This window comes from Plecotus auritus (assembly GCF_963455305.1).
Source record: "Plecotus auritus genome assembly, chromosome: 3".
NCBI classification, from domain to species: Eukaryota; Metazoa; Chordata; class Mammalia; order Chiroptera; family Vespertilionidae; genus Plecotus; species Plecotus auritus.
The window spans coordinates 10773131-10796483 of NC_137772.1; the positions used below are offsets into that span (position 1 = coordinate 10773131).

At 45.0% G+C, this 23353-nt stretch overlaps 1 protein-coding gene across 1 annotated transcript in view; it reads right to left on the bottom strand.

Annotated features, from left to right (window-relative positions):
- Positions 1 to 13556: 13556 nt before the first annotated feature.
- The window catches only part of FAT1 (FAT atypical cadherin 1), a 109945-nt gene continuing 100148 nt past the window's right edge, over positions 13557 to 23353 (bottom strand). The window contains 5 exon segments of the mRNA XM_080660559.1: positions 13557 to 14988; positions 15978 to 16013; positions 18356 to 18415; positions 20879 to 21016; positions 22719 to 23353. Of these exon segments, the coding sequence (XP_080516685.1) occupies positions 14360 to 14988; positions 15978 to 16013; positions 18356 to 18415; positions 20879 to 21016; positions 22719 to 23353 (1498 nt within the window). The 3' untranslated portion in view covers positions 13557 to 14359.

The window sequence follows — 23353 nt, forward strand, 5'->3', positions numbered from 1 at the left end:
TGTCGCTTTGGTCCTTGGTGTTTCCTCTCTGGGACATTTCACCAGACCGCGTGGGTGCGAAGCGTCCCTCGGAGAGAGGAGCATTTGTGAGCCACCATGTGCCCCAGCGTCCTCACCTGTAAACTGGGCATCAGGGAGGATCCGACTCATCCATCCGGTCGATAGCAAGAGGTGCAAACATCAAGGCCCGTCCTGGGGCAGGTATGGCACTATTTGTCAAACAGAAATCGCTCCCCAGCTCCCTGCACTTCCACCCCACATACTGAAAAAAGGCCATCCATAAATTTTTATGTTGGATATAAAAAATGTTAGTAGTTTTATTTTTTTGCCATCCATCATTTTCCCCCACAGCTACTTCTGTTTTGAGATGTTTTGAACGCTGCCCTTCAAATCCCAAGCGCTGGTCCTCAGCTTGGGCACCGCCTCTGCTGGCTTCCCGGGGCCATCGGAGCGAGCGCAGAGGATGCTGCCGCTTGAAATGACAGCGACTCCAGGGGGAACCCTGGTTCGGAGCAACTAGAAACTTTCCATGTCGCTTTCAAATGTCACCAAATGTCACGGGCTGAGTCGTTTTAAGGTGGCCACGACCTTGCTTCCGCAGCCACACGAGGCAGGCCTCCCGGATTTCTTCAGCGCAGACACCGATCCGAAACACCTTTAGCCTCCAAACCTGCCAAGCTCTCCCTGCAGACACCCACCCTGTTTGACGCATATTCACCCGGTAGCTCTTGAAAATAACGCCACTTGATCTTGGAAGGTTTCCATGAGATCTACAACCTCAGTAGGAACTTATGGGCCCCCAGGCCTTTGGAGTCATTCCTTGGCTTGCGATGGGACAAGCCAAGCCTACAACTTTCCAGTAAAGCCGCCAGACCAGCACTTACCAAGGAATTAAATAAATCCACCCGTATCCCCTGTATGACTAGGGCGTCCCCTCTCACGTTTTCCTAGATCCATGCCGTAATGGCGAAGTCCTAGATTAGAATCAATGCCCTTTCTCTCATTAACGTACTTGTTCGGGAAACAGTTTACACGCTTGGCGCAAAACACGGTCCTCACCACGCAGGTGGCAGCGTGCACCGTGGATGCGCAGGTGCACGCAGGTGAGATGCAGGGGTGAAATGGAGTGTCTGCAAAGAATGAGAGCACCGAGGAAGGAATTCATGGCCGCACTAACTGAGTTAAATAACAGGGTTTTTAATGAATACATTTGATTTTAGAGCCATTTTAAGTTCACAGCCACATTGAAGGAAGGTACGGAGATTTCCCATATGGCCCCTGTCCACCCACATGCACAGTCCCCCTGCCCCCACTATCTACATTCCACACCAAAAGGGTACCTTTCTTAGAATCCCTTAGCCTACACGACCCAGCACTATCATTCAACGTCATTAGGGCTCACCCCTGATATTGTACATCCTCTGGGTTTGGACAATTGTGTATCCATCATTGTGAGCATTTCCGCTGCCCTAAAAATCCTCTGTGCTCTGCTGATTTATCCCTCCCTCCCCTCAGTTTCTGGCAATTGCTGATCTTTTTTTTTTTTTTTAATATATTTTATTGATATTTCACAGAGAGGAAGGGAGAGGGATAGAGAGCTAGAAACATCGATGAGAGAGAAACATCGATCAGCTGCCTCCTGCACACCTCCCACTGGGGATGTGCCCGCAACCAAGGTACATGCCCTTGACCGGAATCGAACCTGGGACCTTTCAGTCCGCAGGCCGACGCTCTATCCACTGAGCCAAACCGGTTCCGGCCAATTGCTGATCTTTTTACTGTCTTCCTAGTTTTGCCTTTTCCAGTGTCTGTAGTTAGAATCCTACAGTATGTAGGCTCCTCAGATCGGCTTCTTTCACTTCCGAACATGATTTAAGGTTCCTCCATGTCTTCTCATGGTTTGCTAACTCTTTTTTTATTTATTTATTTTTTTTTTAGCATTGAATAAATATTCCATTGTCCGGATGTACCACGGTTTTTCCATTCACCTTCTGAAGGACATCTCTGTTGCTTTCTGCTTCGGGCAACTATGCATAAAGCTTCTATATCTATAAACATCCATGTGCAGCTTTTTGTGTGGACATGAGTTTTCAACTCCCTTGCATAAATAACAAGAAGAACGATGGCTGGAGCATACGGAAATTTGTTTAGTTTGGTAAGAAATCGCCAACATGTCTCCCAAACTGGCTGCACCGTTTTGCATTCCCACCGGCAGCGACTGGAAGTTCCTGTTGCTCCACATCCTCCACAGCTGAAAGCCAAAGATAAATAAGAGAAACAAGGTGCATTATACGTCCTGGGGAACAAGTAATCCATCTAACAGCTGATTTCTCACCAGAAACCACGTTAGCGTCCTACTGTTGTCATAACAAATTACCTCAATTAAATTAATTTAGAGGCTTAACAACACTCATTTATTATCACATAGTTAGTCAGTCCAGAAGTCCAGCAGGGAGTGGCTCGGCTGGCCCTCTCGGAGCCCAGCAAGGACAAATTCAGAGGTCGGCGAGGCTGCGATCCTTCCTAGAGCTTCTAGGGATGAATCTGCTTCCAAGCGTGTTGGAGCCGTGGGTGTCACCCAGCTCCGTGTACTGCAGGACTGAGGGCAACCTAAGCTTTCAGCAGTGGGCTGCATTCTTTGGCCCCCTCCCTCTCCCCTCCTGCAAAGCCAGCCATGCGGGTCCGGTCCCACTCATGCTTCAAATCTCTGACGTTAACTTCTGCCTCGCCTCCCTGCCTCCAGTTTGAAACGCCCCGTTTGCAGGGTAATGTAACATTTCACAGGGTTGAGGGAACAGAACATGTTTGGGGGTCATTAAACTAAGTAGCACTGAAATGGTGAAGGACAAAAGGAAGTGGGAACGCAGTCCTTGAAGTGCTAACAGAACAAACCTATCAAATCAGGATGTTAATGGACTAAACTCCCAAGATATTCAGATTAAGTAAAAATTAAAAAGCTTTATGCTGTTTACATGAGTCTCACCTAATACATGAGGGTCAGAACTGTTGAGAATAAACAAGATGAAAGATGTATATCAGATATAAAGCAAAGGTAAGACTGATGCAGCCTATATTGACTAAATGGACTTTGTTATGGATAGAATGCTTGTGTCTCTCCAAAATTCTTATGTTGAAACTTAATTTCCAATGTGATGGTCTGGGGGGAAGGGAGCTTTGGGAGGTTATGAGGTCATGAGGGTGGAGCCCTCATCAATTGGATCCGTATCCTTATAAAAGAGGTCCCACCGAGTTCCTTCACCCCTACCCACCCCATGGGGACCCTGCAAAGTATGTGAGGTAAGTCTGGAAACCTTCTCTGCCTCTTGCACAAAACAGACCAAATCCTGTTGATTCTAATCATCTACTTTCCCTCCATCTCCATGGCCCTTAATCCAGTTGAGTCTATCATTGTCTTTTTCAGGAATTACTATCACAGCCTCCTAATTAACCCCCCTGGCTCCCATCTTACACCCCTTCAATATATTCAAAGTCAATGATTTCCCCCGAAATTTAATTATAAAATTCCATTGGGTTAAAATCAAATAAAAAAATATATCCATCCATCCATACAACCCTTCCCTGGAGGCCCACTGCTCCTTTGAATCAAGTTCCACACATTTCCCAAGACCTTTCAGAACGTGGCCTTCCTAAGCATCCTTTCTCTCAAAAGCACCTGCTCCACTCCCCAACCTTGTGAACTTCCTCTGGTTCCTCCCACATCGTATTTACCCTCTTCCTCCTGAAAGGGCGGGGAGAGACCGACTCCATGTTCCTTTTGTTCCATGTCCTCCACCTTGTGGAGTCAGGTTCCCGCCCTAGAACCTCTCCAAGAGCCCAACCCACACTTTTGAATTAGCCAATAGAAATGCAAGAGGAAAGTAAGCCACGCCCTGCCCCCATGTGCAACCTGACCCCGACCAATCAGCGGAGGCCACACTACCTCACCCCTCCTATCTCTCCCAGGCCCCCTATAAATCAGCTTGGGTTCTGGGGCGCTCTCTCTCTCTCCACCTCGCCGCTGCACTGGTGTGTGTAGGGGAGACTGGGCTCGAGCTAGCTTGATTAAAGGCTCTTTGCTTTTGCATCGGACTCGGCTCCCTGGTGGTCTTTGGGGATCACGAAATCTGGGCATAACACCTCCCAGTTTTCCCACATGTTCCTGCTGCATGCAACACTACTTCCCATCTGCTTCTCTGGATCGCTCAGATCTTGCTGTGAGCTCATACCCAAAGTCTGGGCTATGTTCCTCTCCCCTGTGCTCCCCCAATTCACTGTGTCCATTATCCTGAGCCAATCACGTGCCATGCTGCACCTCTCTGTTTTCTTGCTGGAACCTCGCACTGGCTTGTGAAGCAGCCCCGTGTCTAGTACGCAGTGGGCACCAACAATTATTTGTTGCATAAAATGAGAGAATAAGGGAACCCACTGTCTGGTGGCTTTAAGAGAACAAAATTTCTATGAATTATGTCTTTTATCATATTTGGAAACTTGTAATTTATCAGGAAAAGATGCTATTTGTCAGACTAATGGATTTTTAATGCATTTGTCAAAGGGATGAGACTTTTTAAAATATTTATTTCTCCTGTCAATAGCAAGAAGGAGGAAACATGTTTTTCACTCTAAGAATGTTGGTATGGTGTTATTGGGTTAATTTGCATGGGTTTTATTTGTTTGCATACTGTAAGAACATTGTATAACTCTGTAAAACAATGCAATTCGAGAATTTAAATTTTATTTAGAGTATATAGACTTTCACTAAATATACATGCATCCTAATTTCAAGAGCTAATTATACCATAAAATAAATAATCTTTCACTATTCCTTCATGTCATTCACAATGTTTTATTCCACACTAAACCAAGTAAAATATTGGTTACAGAAGAAAATACTTAAGGAATATTAGGAATATTCAAGTTTCTTGTTGATATGCATGAAGATACAGGACAAAAGCAATTCAGTAATGTGCCTACTATGCGCACTGTGAGGCAGTCATAAATCAGATGCACCCCATGACTGTGCTGGTAATCAGCGGGATTAGGGAAAGGTGGGTGCTCCTATAAAAACAAACCACCTGGGTTGGGATTGGCAGGTGAGGGGCGGGTTTGGCCAGGAAGTCCTGAGACTCTCCTTCTGACTCAGAGAACCCTCACCTGTGGACCCGTGGGGATGGCTACTGCCTGAGGCACCTCATTCCACCTCAATATCCTGAGGGCCTATGGAAGGCAACGTGAGAACACAGGGAAAATGCCAGTAAATTCAACATCAGGTTCCAGAATGTGTACTACAATACAATTTCTAGCAGCAAGGATGAAGGGAGAGGCTGCAACAACCTGAAAAAATGCAGGAAACTTTGCCCCCAGTTATCGGAATACATAAGGATTTGGATAAACAAAACGATGGGTGCGGGCCATTTCCAAAGGAGGGGAATGCCATTGTCACATGTGCAGGGAAAGGAAGAAGATGGGCACAGAGGACAGGGAGCACCCTTTGTCCGTGCAGACAGAGGAATGTGTGAGAAATTGCCTCTTTCATTTCCTTCTCAATGCACTTGCCACCCTGTGAGAACCCCTTTTCACGTCCCGCGTGGTTCAGGGTTCCGGTTCAGGGTTCGAGTTCTGGAGAAGGCCGCACACAAATGAAAAGAGACTTGGAAAAGTATTAATTTGGAAATATTGGGGGCCAGGCGGGAGCCCAACTCTAGTGGAAGGACTACCCTTTGCTCTGGCCTTGCAATCCCTTTTATTGAGACTATGGGATACGCCCATAACCTTTAGGCAGGAAATTTCAATAACAGAAATTTACATAGGAGAAACAGAGGTGGAGGCTGCTTCAGCTAACAATGTCTCAACTAAACAGTGAGTGATTAAAACATTTAAGGTTGTTGACCAGCCTTCCCAGTTTCCTGTCCACATCTTTCTATTAGTGGGACAATGATTGGTTTCCGGCACCACCCCTACAAAAAATCCCCAAACACAGAAGCTAAACACATTAAAACACCTCTTCTTCTCTGTTATCTAGAGAGAAGATGCTACAATCAAAGAAATAAACTTGAATATTGCCTGTGATCCTCACATAAAATGATGATCAAGTGACATGCAAAGAAACATACAAGCAAACAACCCCACAGCTGTTAGAATTTTCCTACTGCCCCAGGCAAGAGAGCCATGCCCGGGACTCCACCACGGGTCCCCCTCAGGGTGACAGTGAAGTTGGTCAGGAGTTCCTCTCTGGCGGAGCTGAAACCTCATCTTAAACCTCCAGGGAGGGACCTTGGCGGACTTGGTCTGAGCAGGAGCCGGGGTTCTCCTGGGGCCTGGGTCAGCTTGCATCAGGGCCCAGCCTGCCTTCCATGAATAACTGGACTTGCTGAGCACTCCCGAGAAATTCCAGTGAGAACAGCATGGGAATTGTGCCTGTGCACACACTCAGCATCTGAAATGGCAGTGTGTGTGTGTGTGTGTGTGTGTGTGTGTGTGTGTGAGCTGGGGAAGGACACTGGTCACATGGAGCTCAGCACATGCAAATGCTTGTACAGGGTAACACATGCTTTCACAGTACGCAGGCAGCCTGGGAATGTGGACTCCATCACACGTGTTGCCTGAAGGATAAGAGATTTCACCCTCTGTTCCTATTTCCTTGGCGAGGGAATGAGAGCATCAGCAACCCGGGACGGGAGAAGTTTGTTTGTTGTTACGTCTTTAACTGCAGATCACTTGCAAACAATCCCCTTGTCCCCCCGTGACTCTCACTCCTGAGTTCTGCCCTCACAAGGGCAGAATCACAATCCTGCTGCTTTGGTTCTGCGTTAAGGTAGAAAACTCGTAAGTAATTAGGGAAAGTCTCCAGTTTTGCTTTACTCTGTGACTCCGAACACGTAACTGTTATTTCAGCAGGACCATACACTAGAGCCGTGGTCGGCAAACTGCGGCTCGCGAGCCACATTCGGCTCTTTGGCCTTTTGAGTGTGGCTCTTCCACAAAATACCACGGCCTGAGCAAATCTATTTTGAAGAAGTGGCGTTAGAAGAAGTTTAAGTTTAAAAAATTTGGCTCTCAAAAGAAATTTCAATCGTTGTACTGTTGATATTTGGCTGTTGACTAATGAGTTTGCCGACCACTGGCCTAGAGCATGTTAGGGGCTGGGAGAAAAAAACACTAACCACCACAGTCCTATTTTTATTAAATGTATTGCTTCATGCGCACAAACCTTGGACCACACGGACACATTTTTTCCTCAAAGGCCAAGTTTCATTCACTTTTATGTTCACAAGGTGTAGAAAAGGGTCAAGACCACACAAGTATTTGTTAATGCAGCCTGCAAAATAAATGGAATGGGGTGACTGAATGAATGAATGAATGAATGATAGGAGGGGCACCCGAGCCCCAGGAGCACCAGTACGTGCAGCCAAGATGACATGGAGAGATTATTTCCAATCTGTTAAATAAAGGGGGGTGGGGGCGCGAGGATGAGAGGCCATGAGCTGTGACCTTGACCCTGGCCACTCTCATTCCTCCTAACTGGCAGGGACTTGATCTTGTTCACCCTTCACCGGGTGGCAAACATAGTGCTTCTGGCGTTCACTGACAATAGCAGATACTCAGAAATCATGTTTGGATACATGAGCAGCAACAGTACCACCTTCAGACTTCACTGCACCCGCATCACATAAAGTCTCCCGTGTTGCATGCACTAAATTGGTACAAAACAAGAATTCAAAGGACCCAAAGTCTTCTGGATTAGAGTCCATTTGTTAAATGACCTAGATTAGTAGTTTATCAAACGCCTGCGAATTGTAGCATGTTTTGTAGGGGCTAAACTTGCTTCGGATACTTTTTTTTAAAAAACAGTCTATTAAACTTTGTACTTGAAGATGGGGATGGGTTGGAAGAAAACAGTAACAACGGCAAAGCGTTTATTGAACATCTACTTAGTGTCAAAACTGCCGTTTTGGTTTGTGGGAAGGAGCTTTGAGGCCAGAGCCAGGACTTTGAATTTCAGTGGCAACACTGACAGGTGGTGTGACCTTCAGAAAGTTATCTTCTCTGAGCCTCAGTTTCCTGATCTGGAAAACGGGGACAATAACCAGGGTGGCTGGCTGGATGCCAAGTATGTAATGCGCTCTCAGGAGGAACCACTCTCACGCAGGTTGTAAGTATTGATTCCACACGACTTCTTTGGGGTTCTCGTCTACTTGCTTTTCAGCTGAGGAAACTCAGGTAAGTAGTTAAACATTCTAGAGTTAAAGAGGGCAGGCCACAATTTTTTTTTTTTTAAATATATTTTATTGATTTTTTACAGAGAGGAAGGAAGAGGGATAGATAGTCAGAAACATCGATGAGAGAGAAACATCGATCAGCTGCCTCTTGCACACCTCCTACTGGGGATGTGCCCGCAACCAATGTACATGCCCTTGACCGGAATTGAACCTGGGACCTTTCAGTCCGCAGGCTGACGCTCTATCCACTGAGCCAAACCGGTTTTGGCTAGGCCACAATTTTGAACTCAGGTCTGCGACTTGAAAGCTGCACGCAGCCTCTACCAGCCACTGACGTCTGAAGGCTAACGTTGCAAATTTGGCAAAGAAGTGGAACTGTGCCTCCAAGTCTTTGGGACAGGCGTGAGGGGGGTGACACGTCCTCTGGATAGATTGTTCCTTTTCCTATATCTTCCCCTTATCCTAAAACCATTAGGTGGTAGCCATAACCATTAAAGTGAATTGAAGCAGCAGTCATCGGACATCTTGGGAATTTCATTTTACCCCTTGAGGTGACTGGATAATGGCTCTGATCTAAAATCACTGCACTCCTATCTATCACCGCCTCCCTGAGGACCCCGCACGAGGAGCTCTTTACAAGACGTAGCTGGTCCAACGACATTTTCATTCGAATGTGTAACCCATTTTCTTCCTCCTCCACGTGGAGCATAATTTGACAGTGTAGCCTCTTCTGTGGCCGCACTTTCTAAGAACACAGTGACAGGGGCATTCATTACCTAAGTGCTCACACAGCAGAGGGTTTCTTGGGGGAAAAACTACTTGTCATTCTTTTCAAGTGGCTCATTCTGTTTGCAGTAGAGGCATAAACTGCTGGCGAGGAAATTAAATTCTGACAAGCAGCCCTCTTGCTCAGCTGGTGCACTAATTGAAATGGAACCTAATGCCTTTGATGAAGCGCAATCAGAAGCCACACGGCATGCCTGTCTGCAAAAGAGAGAAAGCAGCCCACACCGACCTTCACAGAGTTACTGACCAGATTCAGCAGGCGGGGGAACTGGGGACACACTGGGACAAGGGGCGGGATCATTTCCCAGGCCTGAGAGATGCATCCCTCAATGATACATGAAGTCACTGAAAATGGAAATGAAAGGTAATTTTACAAAGATGACCCGGTTCCTGTCCAGACTTCATTTTTCGTAGGATAAATTTCACAGGAAGAGAAAAGGCAACAGGATGCTCAGAGGTCTCTCTACCAGAGCTGCCTTGCACGGACGTGCTGACCCCCCAACCCTCCGCGCAGCTGGGAGGAGCCTGGGGCATCACAATGCCCAGCTGGAACCTCTGGGTTAGAGCACGTGCCGTGAAAATATCAGCACCTCCTACACAAGCCGTGACGTGGGAAAGGCAGGGGGAGACACTGACAAAGGAGTATCACAGCAGAGCACTGCGCCACTCAGTGTTAAGGACCGGTGAGCACACCAAGGTTCCGCCTTGGATATTGTCCTGGTTCTGGCGTTTTGTTCGATTATATGCAATACCTGAACACAAATAAGCCAGGCATCTAGAAATTTGTCCTACAGAGGAGCAAAAATGAATAGTTGAAGGTGTTAACGTTGGGATTGCTGTGAAAAACTGAAATCATCTTAAAGGTAGCAACATAGATAAATAAGTTATAAATCCATACTGTGAACTATTGTGCAGCTCTTTAAAAAGGCATTTTCTGTATGATCCTAAAATGGATCACTGATGCTGTGGGAGTGGGGGAAAGCAGGGTACAAAATTGGGTGCAAGACACCACGTTTGTAAACCCGGGTTAGGTAGTTCCCTCAGAAACAAAAATCAGATCATGCACACAAAAAGACAACCCATTTGTTTCTGGGTGAGAGGGTTATGTTCCTGTACTTTTTCAAAAACTTTATTAAACCAAAAAGCATGTGATTCAAGTGGCAATTTTTAAACATCTTGATTATATTCCAGAAATCTTAAGAAAATGGGCCTGAAGTGATCAGTTAGTTTCTACTCTATGTGCCTGTAAATTACATGTTCGGGAATACAGTACAGATGTCTTATGATTTTTAAAAATTAAAATATATAAACATGTCAAATGACTTTCTTCTCATGCAGGTAAATGGCAACATGAAGAGACCAACTGCCTCCGATGCTGTCTGATATGAGCAGAAGTGAACTGCAATGACCAGGGGTATATCATGAAGGCTCGGAAAGGGACTGTCTTGTGCGTATGTGCTGGTGCGGTGGCCCGCTACGGGCTGCTTCCGCGTCACCCTGGACGCAGAGATGCCAACAGGCAGTGTGGACAGAAGCCGGTGTTCTCCCCTCCTGGAGTTTATTAATCATTAAGCTCAACAAGCACCTTTCAAATCTCTTATAATGCTTATTCAGGGGTCCTCAAGCTTTTTAAACAGGGGGCCAGTTCACTGTCCCTCAGACCGTTGGAGGGCCGGACTATAGTTTAAAAAAAAAACTATGAACAAATTCCTATGCGCACTGCGGGCCGGGACGAGTCGGCTGCTAAGCAGGACAGGCAGCGGCACCCGGCGGGCCAGATACATGTCCTCGGCGGGCCGCATGTGGCCCGCGGGCCACAGTTTGAGGACCCCTGGTAGATGTTTTAAACCATTAAAGAAACGTGTTTGAACGATTCTACTTAAGGAGAGAAGGGTCCCAGGATTCTTAGAGGAAACCAAGAGCGGGGTCAGGGAGTCTGGAGTGGCCATGCCTGGCATGTAGTAAAAGTTCGATGAATGGTTGTTAGATGAATGGGTACAGCCAGAGCCCCTTGTTTAATGCAGGCAAATAGATTACAGGAGGGGAGCGTTCAGTATGTTCTTGTCTTAATTTGCCACTGACTTTCGTAAGCAGCTCTGTATTCTCGGGATCATGTTGTTACCGTCTTCAAGTTACTCAACTCCAGCCCTTGAAAGCTCTGCTGAAACAGGAGGCTCTGCGTGCCGGTGCCTGGTGCACGTTCAGGGCCCACCTTCCTCCTTCAGGGACGACGGTCCCTACAGGCTCTGACGTTACAAGGAAAAGAACTCACCTATGCAAAGCCTCTCCTAATCCCTGCTGATTGCCTGGCCACTGATCTGTTTCAATGACCAGTAAGTAACCATAGGCAGCACCTGTATGGCAGGTCATTTTGGCAACCCAAAGCACCGATTTCCTCCAGCTTCCTCTGGTACTTGCATGAAAAGGGGTATTGTATTTCTGCCCAATTTCTTCTCTTGAAAATCCGGAACAAGGAAAGGGAGAAAAGGTTCCACAGCTTCATTTTCAAAGCAAGGAGGAGATTGCTGTTCCCTCTAACGGCAGATCGCTCTGGGCTCCACACCATAGCATCTGCGGAGGAGGCAGACCTGGGAGCCTGCAGCGGGGACACGGGAAAGGGGGACCATTGGGGTGAGTGCCAGGCATCTACCTGCTTCAGGACACAAGTTCGACCCCAGATTCTCAGCTCGGGCCTGAGCAGACCGAGGGGCTAGGCGCAGTGGTCGGCAAACTCATTAGTCAACATAGCCAAATATCAACAGTATAACGATTGAAAATTCTTTTGAGAGCCAAATTTTTTAAACTTAAACTTCTTCTAACTCCACTTCTTCCAAATAGACTCACCCAGGCCGTGGTATTTTGTGGAAGAGCCACACTCAAGGGGCCAAAGAGCCGCATGTGGCTCGCGAGCCGCAGTTTGCCGACCACGGGGCTAGGGAAAGAGGAGGGAGCACAAAGTCACGGGACTGAGAGCTGGGGGAATGAAGTGTTCTTACGCGTCCAACTTGAAAATAAGGCAGCATTTCCCAAACCAGAAAAGCAAGGTCCCTCTCCTGGAGAAACAGGGTCTCTTCACAGAGATCTCTAGATATCAGCAGAGTTTCTAATAGCTTAACCAGGTATTTAGGAGGCATTTTCCAAATCCACGAGAGGCCACCCTTGTGTCCCCTCTTTTCCCCTACTTTCCAACCTTGGGGCCTTTATGCTATTTCTCTGCTAGGGATGCTCATTTCCCAGATAGTCACATGGCATTCTCCCTTATCAACTTAAGGATTTTATCCAAATGCCAGCTTGCCATTGAGGTGTTTTGCCTCCTCAAAATTTTAATCTCCCATCCCCGCCCCCACACCCATCACACACATTCCTTCTCAAGTACCAATTTTTCTCTTTAGTAGTCATCACTCTGTACACTGCTACATATTTTATTTATAGGCCATCTTCTCCTGCTACCTACCCCAGCCATGCAAAATCCAAGGTAGGGAGTTTCTGTCTGCTCGAATAAATAGTACATGGTAGGTGACCTAAAAATATTATTTGAATAAATGAATGAAATGGTCATACATTTTTACAACATAAGTAGGAGAAAGATTAAGGCAACTGTTCAAGAAAAAATTGCTATGAAAATGGAAATAAACTACTTAGTTCAGCAGGAATATTTACATCATCAAAACATTGAAAACACTATATAAAAATGACTCCAAAAATTATGCTATAATAGGAGGATGACAGAGTAATGTAGGTTTTCCTAGGTTTTTCTAACATCATGCTACATCAATAGACAATTCCTAAAATTAGTAACTCAAGAAATAAACAATATATACACTTAAAAATGTGAAAAGAAAAATGAGAAAACAGCTTAAAGAGCTGTGATTGGAGTGCATATATTTGCTGTTTTTTTTGTTAGACATATCTATCTCTCTTTGATGTTTAAACTATGTAATTATATAAATATATGTAAGTTGATAAAATAAAGCAAGCATTTACAAAAAGGGAAAAATATCTTTCCCAAGTTCTCAGAGTACTTGATTCTTTGTAATGCATGTCACAGTGGTTGGCACATAATAGATACCGGAAAAATATTTGCCAGATGGATGGATGGATCTGTCTGTATAAATACTCATGGAAAAGAGCTTCTGGATTTCACATTAAATCACAGAAAAGTAGAATGAGTTCTTTAACCACAGAAAGAGAAAATGCTTCATAAAGACTTTGCTTTTTATATAAATATAGGTGAAAACCATAAAAGCACTTAAATTATGCCCAATAAATAGTAATAAGATAAAAATATGTAAAGGAAAACTTTCTTAAGGTTTTAGTTAGAAAATATAAGAGTGCTGTTTACCTTTATACCTAAAATTCTGAGCAGTATCACGTAGCCATATACTGCCACCTAGTGGTTACATCTGTAAATATCGCCTGGTTTTGGCAACACAGCTATTTCTACATCCATTCTTCCATTCATCCACCCATCCATCCATCCATCCATCCTTCTCAACTCATTAACCAAATCCTGACCAGGAGTATACATATGAAAGAAAAACAGGCAGTAAAGCTAAAATATTTTATTAATAATTTATTGTCAGTAAGAAAGACTGGCTAATGGTCGTTTTCAGTAAAAACCTTTACAAGACCGTTGCATCACAAATATACAGACACTATAAAAACTGTGTCATGATGGTTTTGGTTCTAAACAGGTATGCAGAAGGTCCCCTTACACTTTCCAATAATGAAAAATGTGGATAATTCTAAAATACAGCAACCCATTTAAGACATGGCATGGATCAGACCTTTTCCTCATCCTATGTACACCTAGAAATGCACGACTGCACTGAAATGTATGAATGAAATGTCAAACTTCCGTGAAAAAGAACATAGAGTGAAACCCTGGTTATAGAAAACGATCAGGGTGCTAGGCAATGACACTACCACCACCCAAATCCGGTAAAAACAACACAAACAAACCCCACAAAAATGTCTTGGGAAAAAAAAAATCGAGTTAAAACTATGAAAAATTAAATCTGTACATAACATTTACAAAAAAAAAAAAAAAGGGGGGGGGAGGGAGGGGGGCGAAGACAGGAAATTTAAAATAATCAAATCTATATAAATACATGAATCATGCTAACAAGATGGCAGGACTGATTTTCGTCTCATTATTGTAACACAGACAAAATGCAAATACAGAACAAGTGCTGGGACGTGGCACAGCCGACGACACCTGCTCCCGGGACAGTAGGTTAGGACACTGGAAATGGCTAACGCGTGGAGGCGCGTGCGCGGCTGCAGAGAACAATGCGGACCGTTCACATAACCTCTAGGTTCACGAAGGTCCAGGCACTTGGGGGGGAGTTGGGGTGTCAGACCTGCGTGTGCTGCTGCGCCTCGAGCGGAGGGATGGTCACCTCTTCGAAGTGGCCGTCGTCGCCGCTCTCATAGTCACTCATCATGACCTCGGACTCCACTTCGCAGCACGCAGACACGTCAGAGCAGGAGGCCGTGGAGGCGTACACCGACAGGGGCACGTGCTCGGCGGGGGGGGCGTCGCAGGTCCTGGGGTACCCGGGCGGGTACGGGGCGTAGGGTTCCCTACACGGGATGCTCTCGCCAGCGCCTGTTTTCTGAGGTTCCGACAGGTCGACGGGGTAGAAACTGGGCAGATACTGGTTCAAGTGGAACCGCTGCCGGCTTCTCGAGGAGGAGCCCCCACTGCCCGCGGCGGGCATGTCCCTGGGCGGGTGTATGGACTCGAACTGGTCGCTGAACTCCGGCGGCAGTGGGGGCAGCTCGTCGGGCGCGGGGAAGTCCTCCGGCGGCGGCGGGAAATCGCTTTCGATGTCGTAGCCTCCGGGGTAATAGTCTGTGTCGATGGAGTTTGGATCTGCCGAGTACAGGGGGGTCTGCTCGTCGATCACCTCGTAATTGGGGAATTCCTGGATGTCCGGCAGAGGGACGGTTGGCATCCAATCCGATGTGTCCCAGTGGTAGCCTGGGTAGAAGACAAAACCACAGAGTTCAGCGTGTTTCCTCTCAAGACCGGGCCACGCAGAAAGTGCTCAGTGCATCCAACAGCAGAGGTGCCACGCCTGACACATCATCTGGAACCCCGGCTTCGCTCTGAAGACACCCCCAACCCCAACCCAGTTCTGAGACCCTCTCAGAACCAGGCTCACTTCCTAAAATGTGGACTTCATTTTAGGCAAGTGCCTACCATTCAAGGCCACAGAGTTTGAACAGAAGCCGTGTGCTAGCATCTGAGGCATGCACCTTCCCCAAGGACCCCTGTCCTTCAGCTGCCAGCCCCCCATGCCCAACCCTCGGCTCTAGATAAAGAGGAGGGTTGGCTCAGCTCAGGACACAGGGAGAAGTTTTGTCCTTTCAAAGAGGTCTCCATGTCAAGTATCAAATGTCACTTGATTTGCACTAATTACTTGTCATTAAAAAATACTCTTTAATGCAACTCTTTAAAATAGTAAAAGCAATCTTTAACATGCTAAAATTTTAAAAATAAATTTCCTATATAATAATGATAATGTAATAAGTTTAATATAAAAAGTTATACTATTTTTCATTAGCCCTAAAAAACACAATGAAGTATATTAATGCAGGTGTGTGTCAAAGCATGCTTCCAAATCAAGCAAAATGCAAACGCTAAAACGTAACACATTTTTGATAGACCACATCAATTTGTTATTTTTTGAAAGTCTACAGGTCATTTTAGAGAATATAAAAGTCTAATAATTTTTTTTAAAAAACCCTCCCAATGTGCAGATAGTTTTTTTTTCTCCCTTAGGATTGAGAAATCCTAAGGCAGAGAAGGAAAGGCGAGCGGATGGCGTTTAGAATGCAGGGCACAAATACGGAGGGACTTGGTTACTGCGCATCCACCAAGCGAACAAGGGAAGCAAGTCAGCACTGGGGTCCAATCTTTGCCCATTTTTAGTGCATATCAATCAACAACTGGCATGCATAAGTCACCTCTTGACTTGCCGAGGTCAGGAGCAGCCAAAGACTCTTTTGGTGGCAGAGTAGAGAGAAAAGAAAACATTGATAATTAAAACAGAAAGACGGCTGAAAAGGCAATCAAGACAAGTACATAATACAATGCAAACTCTTCATAACAGCCCAGTCAGCCATGTACCATGCCTTTAAGCCATTAGCTACGAAAATTCCAAATGGCTGAGACATTTATGTAGCACAAATATAACGGGACATAAGAATGGAGCAAAAAAGATGATCGATGATGACCTAGCGACTTTGCCGGAAAGCTCAAACATTATTTTACTTTCTCTTCCTTGTTTCGGCAATCTAAACCTGAAAGCACAGGATTTTGTTAGGAATAATTAAAATAAAGTATATAGGCTATAATAAAATGTCAATTGATTTTAAAACTGAAATTACAGCTTCATGGTGCTGAGAAACATTATGAAATCGCTTTGTCTAATACCAGGTAGCATCAGGTTACTTAGGTGACAGCCCAAATACATCTAAAGCTACATAATACACACTTAATAAAAAAAGTACAGCCTTCAAATGTATATTCAAGTCAGAGACATTCAAAAAGGAACTTACTTATAAGTAACTAAAAGTAGATCTCTCCAACCCCACCTCCCCTTCGAGTATGATTTGACATTTACATTTTCACCTTCCCTTGGAGGAACCATTACCTACACTTACTGCTCACGCCACCCAAATTGTAATTACGCTCACTCTTTGCACGCCCATTTCATACCCAGAACCCCGGCAGGAGTGAGAGAAAGCAGATGTAAATCCCAGACCCAGGGCAGGTGCTCTCATCTTTGAAACGAGGGCGGAAATCCCTTAGCGTTATTACGAGGGTTAAGTAAGATAAGGCAGGCCACGCTCTAACTGGCAGCTATCACCTTGATTCTTGTTATTATGAAAGTTGTAATCATGGGAGAAGTATGGTTACCTTCGTGAGTGTCTAAATGCTTTCTCTGCCTTCCACAGTGTTCTTAAAAACCCATGTAATAAAGTAATTTGGAACAAATAAGATTTGATTGATGGTTCTCTCCTAGGAATTTAAATCAAGAACTGAAGAAAACTGGTGGCTTTAAAAAATGAATAAGCCACTATTTAGTTAACATGCATCTATAGAATTTTTTACAAATCTAGTAAAAATGCAATAATTGCTTTTTTAAAAAGAGGATTGACAACCTTTGTTAATAAACAGGCACTCAATAATTCTTAAAATGTGAGCTAGTTTTCAATTTTAAAACCAATATGCCCCCCCCCAAATTTTTTAACAAAGGAGGTTGCAGTGAAATAACTGTTCCATCCTGTTTCTTTAATAAATATTAAAAGTATTAGACTCCTAGCATGTTAAAACTAAAATTCACCAGGACAAAATACAGATGACTTGCTGGTTCACAAACAAAAGCACGGTACTTCTCGGGAAAATAAGCGTCCGCCTCATCAGTAACTGGGACAGGCAACACTGAGACACCCCGCGCCCCCCCAACCCCCCGCCCCCCCTATCAAATGTGGCACAGCACCACCCCCCTTCCTCTCCCTCAATCCTGACATCATGTGTCCCAGCAGTTCAGGTCTCTAAGCTTTGTGTGCTCTGGGTGGCCTATGCCCCTGGTTCCCAAAGACCCCCAGACCAGTAACATCAGAATTAACGGGAACTTATTAGAAATGCAAATTCCAGGGCCAACCTAGACCCATTCAATCAGAAACTCTGGTGCTGGGACCCAGCCATTCAGCTGGCTTTCAACAAGCCCTCCAGGCGATCCCACTTATCATCTAAAAACTAAAAACTAGAGTGCAATTTGCATGATTACTCAATCTTCAGTACACTAAGAAAGGGCTAATTTAACTTAAAATAATTTTAAGGGAGGTGGTCAGTGCCCTTTCTTATGAAAATTTTGGACAGATATATAAAAATCGACCTTCTGCCGTGTTCAACCATTTCCCTGGCTCATATAAGGGGAAAATCCGAAAGTGAAGAGCCAGCGATAGGAAACCGTAAACGCGGTGTGTTATTCTTATTCCTATTCATATGAATATAAATTTTTTATGTTAAAAATCTATTTAGATAGAATTACTTCTAAACTTCTTGCCACATAAAGGCAGCGTTGTCAGGATCCCCTGAGTTACTTCTGATGTTGTGGAAATTCACTATGAATGACAAAAGGAAATGGAAACACACACAACATAAACATATTTCTGCCATGGGTCTGGATTGTGAATATATGCACCTGCTCAAAATAAAAGTCCTCAGCCCCCTCAGAACCACAAATAGCTATTTCTAACCCAGTGAGAGGCCCAGGCACGCGGCACTGGCGACAGTCGCTGTAACACAAACACAAGCACACGCATGACGACTGTACCTTCGTTAGCCACCGTGCCAGCTGCGGCGCTGACAAGGTGTATGACAGTCACTATGGAAGCTTGTAGAAAGGGACAGAGGGAGGAAGTTAGGAAAATCTTCAGCTCATCAGAATACAGTGCAGGAAACAGGATTTCTTTACGTCATTTCTACCTCGTAATTTAAAAATGTGAAGCGAACACACCGACACAATGTAATCAGGCATGCCTCCTGCACTCCTCCTGTTACTGCTGTATCTCAGAGATTTTTCTAATCGAGCTATGTATTATTATTAATCAGAGAAATAGAGTAATAACCATGTCATGCTGTAATTTAGGGAAAAAATTTAGCTGTCGATTTTTTCACAATTACAATTATGGATCTAATCATGAAAGAACAGTTCTTATTTTAATATCTTATGGGCAAAAGACTTCACATTCAAAGAGTAAAATACTTGCTAAGACAATTTAGACAATTTTCTGAGTCCATTTAATGAACTCACACATTGTTCCAGGAAAAAGAAATTTAAAGAGCCACATAATAAGGCAAAATATGCAATATAAATACTCAAAAGGGGAGGGGGTGCTTTGTCTTTGTTCCGTGTACTCCCAGCAGAAAAATACAGACAGCCTGCCGGGCAGTTTCCTGTGTAAATTCCTTGTCATCTGTGTATCCAATTGTTTAAAGTGTTTATGCCAAGATTAGGGGGTAGCATGCATAGGGAGAAGGATGCTCTCAGAGATGTCCACACCCTGACCCTGGGAACCGTGACTGTTCCCATCCCCAGCTAGAGAGACTTTGCTGGTTCGATTATGGTCAAGAGCTTGAGGTGGGGAGCTCTTCCTGAATTATCCGTGTGAGCCCAGTGTAACCACAAGGGTCCTTACAAGGGGAGAGCCTTTCCCAGCTGTGCTTGGAGGGGGCAGTGACCACAGAAGAATGGCCATCGAGATGAAAGACGAAGGGGGAAAGCCAGGCAGGCAGGCTCTAGAAACTAGAAATGGAAACAGCCCTGCTGACACCGTTGAGCCCGGCGGTCGCCAACCTGTCGGACCTCACGGACCACCGGTTGGAGACCGCTGGTTTAGCCTACGGAGATTCATGTTAGACTTCCAAACCTCAGAACTATAGGATACATTTATCTTGTTTTCAGCCACTATGTTAATGGTAATCTGTTACAATAGCCTAGAAAACTAAAACTATAATTTAAGCGCAGACTCTTAATACAGACTTAAATTTACAATTGATAATGATATAAATGATGATGAAGATGAAAATATAAACTCCTGGACAGACTTCTGTTTCCCCCCTCACATTGCATTATCTGGCAATTAATTTTTATAACTAATTTGACCATAATTTATTTAAAGTATTTAGGAGTTTTTTTAAAAAAGAATGTTTTAAGGAAAATAATTAGAAAATAAAGAAAATTCTGAAATGTATTTATAAAAAGCATTTAGGGATCAAAATATAAATTATTACATAAACTGGCAACTGTAACATTTTAGAATTAAGTGTAATCTAATTTGTTGTGGTTGGATTAATCAGCAAAGCTATGCTCATATACTGCATCACAATAATAAACACAGGTACACTTTGATATCATATATACCATGCTTGAAGTCAGAAAAGAATGGAATATACTTAAGGTCATCTTTAGTTTGGAAAAGTTTAGTTTGCAATCTATTACCCCAGATTTGGAAACAAATAATTATTAGTGGGTTACTTCTTTCCACCAATAAAATATTTGAGATGTTTAAACACATGCCATTTTTATGCCAAGAAAAATTACAGTAAACTTTACTAATTCTGGGATTTGAAAGTTTCCACTAAAACTCACTTTATTGTGTTTAGTGAATACTGACAATTTTCCTACTGGTATGTGTGTTATTACGGTGAAGCCGGTTATCCATGCAATTTACCCTACGGAAACCAGATACACATGACTGGCATCACAGAACCGGCTGTCCAACTGTCTTCATTAGGAAGGTAAGCACACTTACTAGCAATCTCTTAAACTGTGCCCAGTCAGTACGCTCTGATCCACATGGGAGCCGGGGCCGCAGGGGGTGGGGAAGAAACAAATAAAACCTCGTAATACCGAAGGTCACGCTGCAGACCGCCCAGTCTCCTCTCAGGGGCGTGTGAGAGGGGAGGGGTGAAGGTGGGAGAGAGTGATGCTCAAGAGAGTTGCTCTTAGGGTTTTGAAAAAACCCACGGGACATTTAACATTTTCTTGGTGGAAAAAAGTCAATACCAGGTTGGCCACCAAGGTGAACTTTATCTTTCAATTAATTCTATTTTCTGCCCTATTCCTGGCAAGTTGCCACAGTTCAAATACCAATCCGCTACGAACGTTTTAAATGTCTCCCCCAGCAGATGTTCATGCAAGTATGTACTGGGTGTGAACAGCGGCCCCAAGTGAAACGTGGACACACTCTGAGACCGAACAAGGGACTGCGTGCATCCACGATAGACATCACACCCCGTGATCAGCGTGAGGAATAAGCCAGCGAGCCGGCGGCTCCCGGTCCTGCTGACTCACCGTTGTCATCACAGGACTCCGACTGGAAGGAGCTGAGGGACTGCACTTCAGACAGGCTCTCCCGGGCGCTGTACGGGAGGGACGGCTTCTCCTCCAGAGGCTTCTTGGAGAGGCAGGGATCAAGATCCACCACTTTAGCTGGAAGGAAGGAACGACAGACCGGAAGCTCCATGAGGGCTCGGCCTGTGTTTTGGTCTCGGCTGTAGCCTGACACAGAGCAAGCGTGACCAAGACCGTCTGAGGCTTATTCAGTCAAAGAACACTTGAAGGAGACATTTGAAAAACAAACAAAAAAACACAGAAAACCCCACAAAGAAACCTACAGCGCTTCTTGCAGATGCACAGAATAGAAATGAACCTGCCCATGGATATCATTAGACAACATGGGGAACTAAAATTTTGTTTTAAAACGGTACATAGAACTTTTTACATTTTTTTTAATCCTTATCTGGAGATACGTTTTTACTGATTTGAGAGAGAGAGAGGAAGGGGGAAAGAGAGAGGGAGAGAGAGAGAGAGGGAGGGAGAAAGAAACATCAATCAGATGCCTCCCATATGTGCCCTGACCAGGGACTGAACCCACAATTTGGGGGTGTGTCCTGGCTGGGAATCTTGGTGTACAGCAAGCATGTAAAACTCGCAGCCCACAACAAATATTTTTGCAGGCCAGCCAATATAACAGCATGTAAGAAACATTTTAATAAAAATTTCATAACTTAATTTTTATAATATCCTGTTGTACATAATATGAATAACAAACTACAATGTTTGCTAATGACTGATTACTATAATCGTGTTGCATTCATTTCCCTTACACACCTTACACGCAGGCACACCATTTCTCTCCACTAACACCAGCAGCGAATATTTTAGCAGCCGATGGCCACGGCATTAGTCTTGGACTGACTTGTTTGGTGTGCGCAATGGGAAATATTTCGCTTTCGGAGAACAAGAAAAATAAGTTTATTTGTGTTACGCTTATTAATTTGTGCAGTTAATCATTGTCTGGTAAGTTAATGTTCAAGAAAAAATAGTTATTAAAATGTTCTATTATTTTATGTTAACAATTACTCATTTATTTCAGCCCTCTGTATTCAGCATGTCTATGGAAATAAACCTACGTTTCTATGAAAATGGAAGCTTTTGTTTTTTTGCGGCCCACATACACTTAAACCTTGTGTATTTGGCCATGTTAGCCTTTGAGTTTGACATGCTTGCTGGACAGGATGACACTCCAACCAACTGAGCCACACGGGTCAGGGCCACAGAGCTATTATGAAAGCGTCAAATACATGTTAGGCCATGAATATAAACACAAGGATGAGCAAAAGCAGGTTTGCGGTTGTGAATGACCTATTTTTGCGTTAATGAAGCTATTGTAATAATCATAACCTGCAAGTCCTTTTCCTTACCAACTGTATACTACTTTTGCCCACCCTGTATCGTCACTTTTTCGGATCCTGTTTAAAAAAATCCTGCCATACAAATGCCTTCCCAAGTTTTTAAATCATGTAAGGCCCCCCAAATTATAGTTGAGGACCCTTATCAATTACAGAAATGAAATGATCTTCCCAGGCTAACTGGAACATGACCAGATTCCATTCCTGAATTAAAATACTATCACAGCCACAATGCTCAGCCAGGGCCCAAGGCGCCCGGAAAAGATTTTCAAACCTTTCCAAGGTCTACGGAGCCTGTCTGTCCTAATAAGGACTCCACATTTGGGCTCGAAGCACCGAGGCTCGGGGGGGGGGGGTGGGGGGGGTGGGGAGGGCAGTGGGGACTTGCAATCTCACTGTTCATCTCAGCGACATCCCTGAGAGGGGGACGCGCTTCCTACCGTCATAGTCGAAGTCCCAGCTGGGCTTCTGGATGGAGTCGCTGTCGGAAGGGGAGTTGGACGGGGGTGGGGGCGGCAGGTTTGGGGCGACGCTGCAGACGGCCACTGCTTTCCGGTGTCCGTGCACAGACTCGGGGTTAAAGGTGCTGAATTCGGGGTGCTCCGGGATGGCAGAGCCTTCGAAGGAATTCCGGTCCAGATTGTTCCTGGAGTCGCTGGGAATGCTGGGCGTGTAGGAGATGGGGCGGACGGGCACCTGGGGGGGCGTGTCTGAGTAAATGTTTTTATTTAGTTTTGAATCGAAATACGGCCTTGGCATGAACGCCGTGGTCGGTCCCAAGTGCTTGTCTTCGGGTTCCGGCTGGTGCTTCTTCTTCTTGCGGCGGACCATCTTGCGGCAGAGGACGAACACCAGCACCAGGAAGAAAATGCCGATGACGAAGACGAGGATGCCTATGCCTTCGGCCAGCCCGATGTTCCAGGGGGTGGACACGTACTGGTTGGGGGCCGCGTCCTCGCAGTGCCTCCCGCGGAACTCGCGGCTGCAGTTGCAGTGGTAGGAGCCGTGCGTGTTCTCGCAGAGCGCCCCGTTCCGGCACGGGCTCCCCGCACACTCGTCAATGTCGCTCTGACAC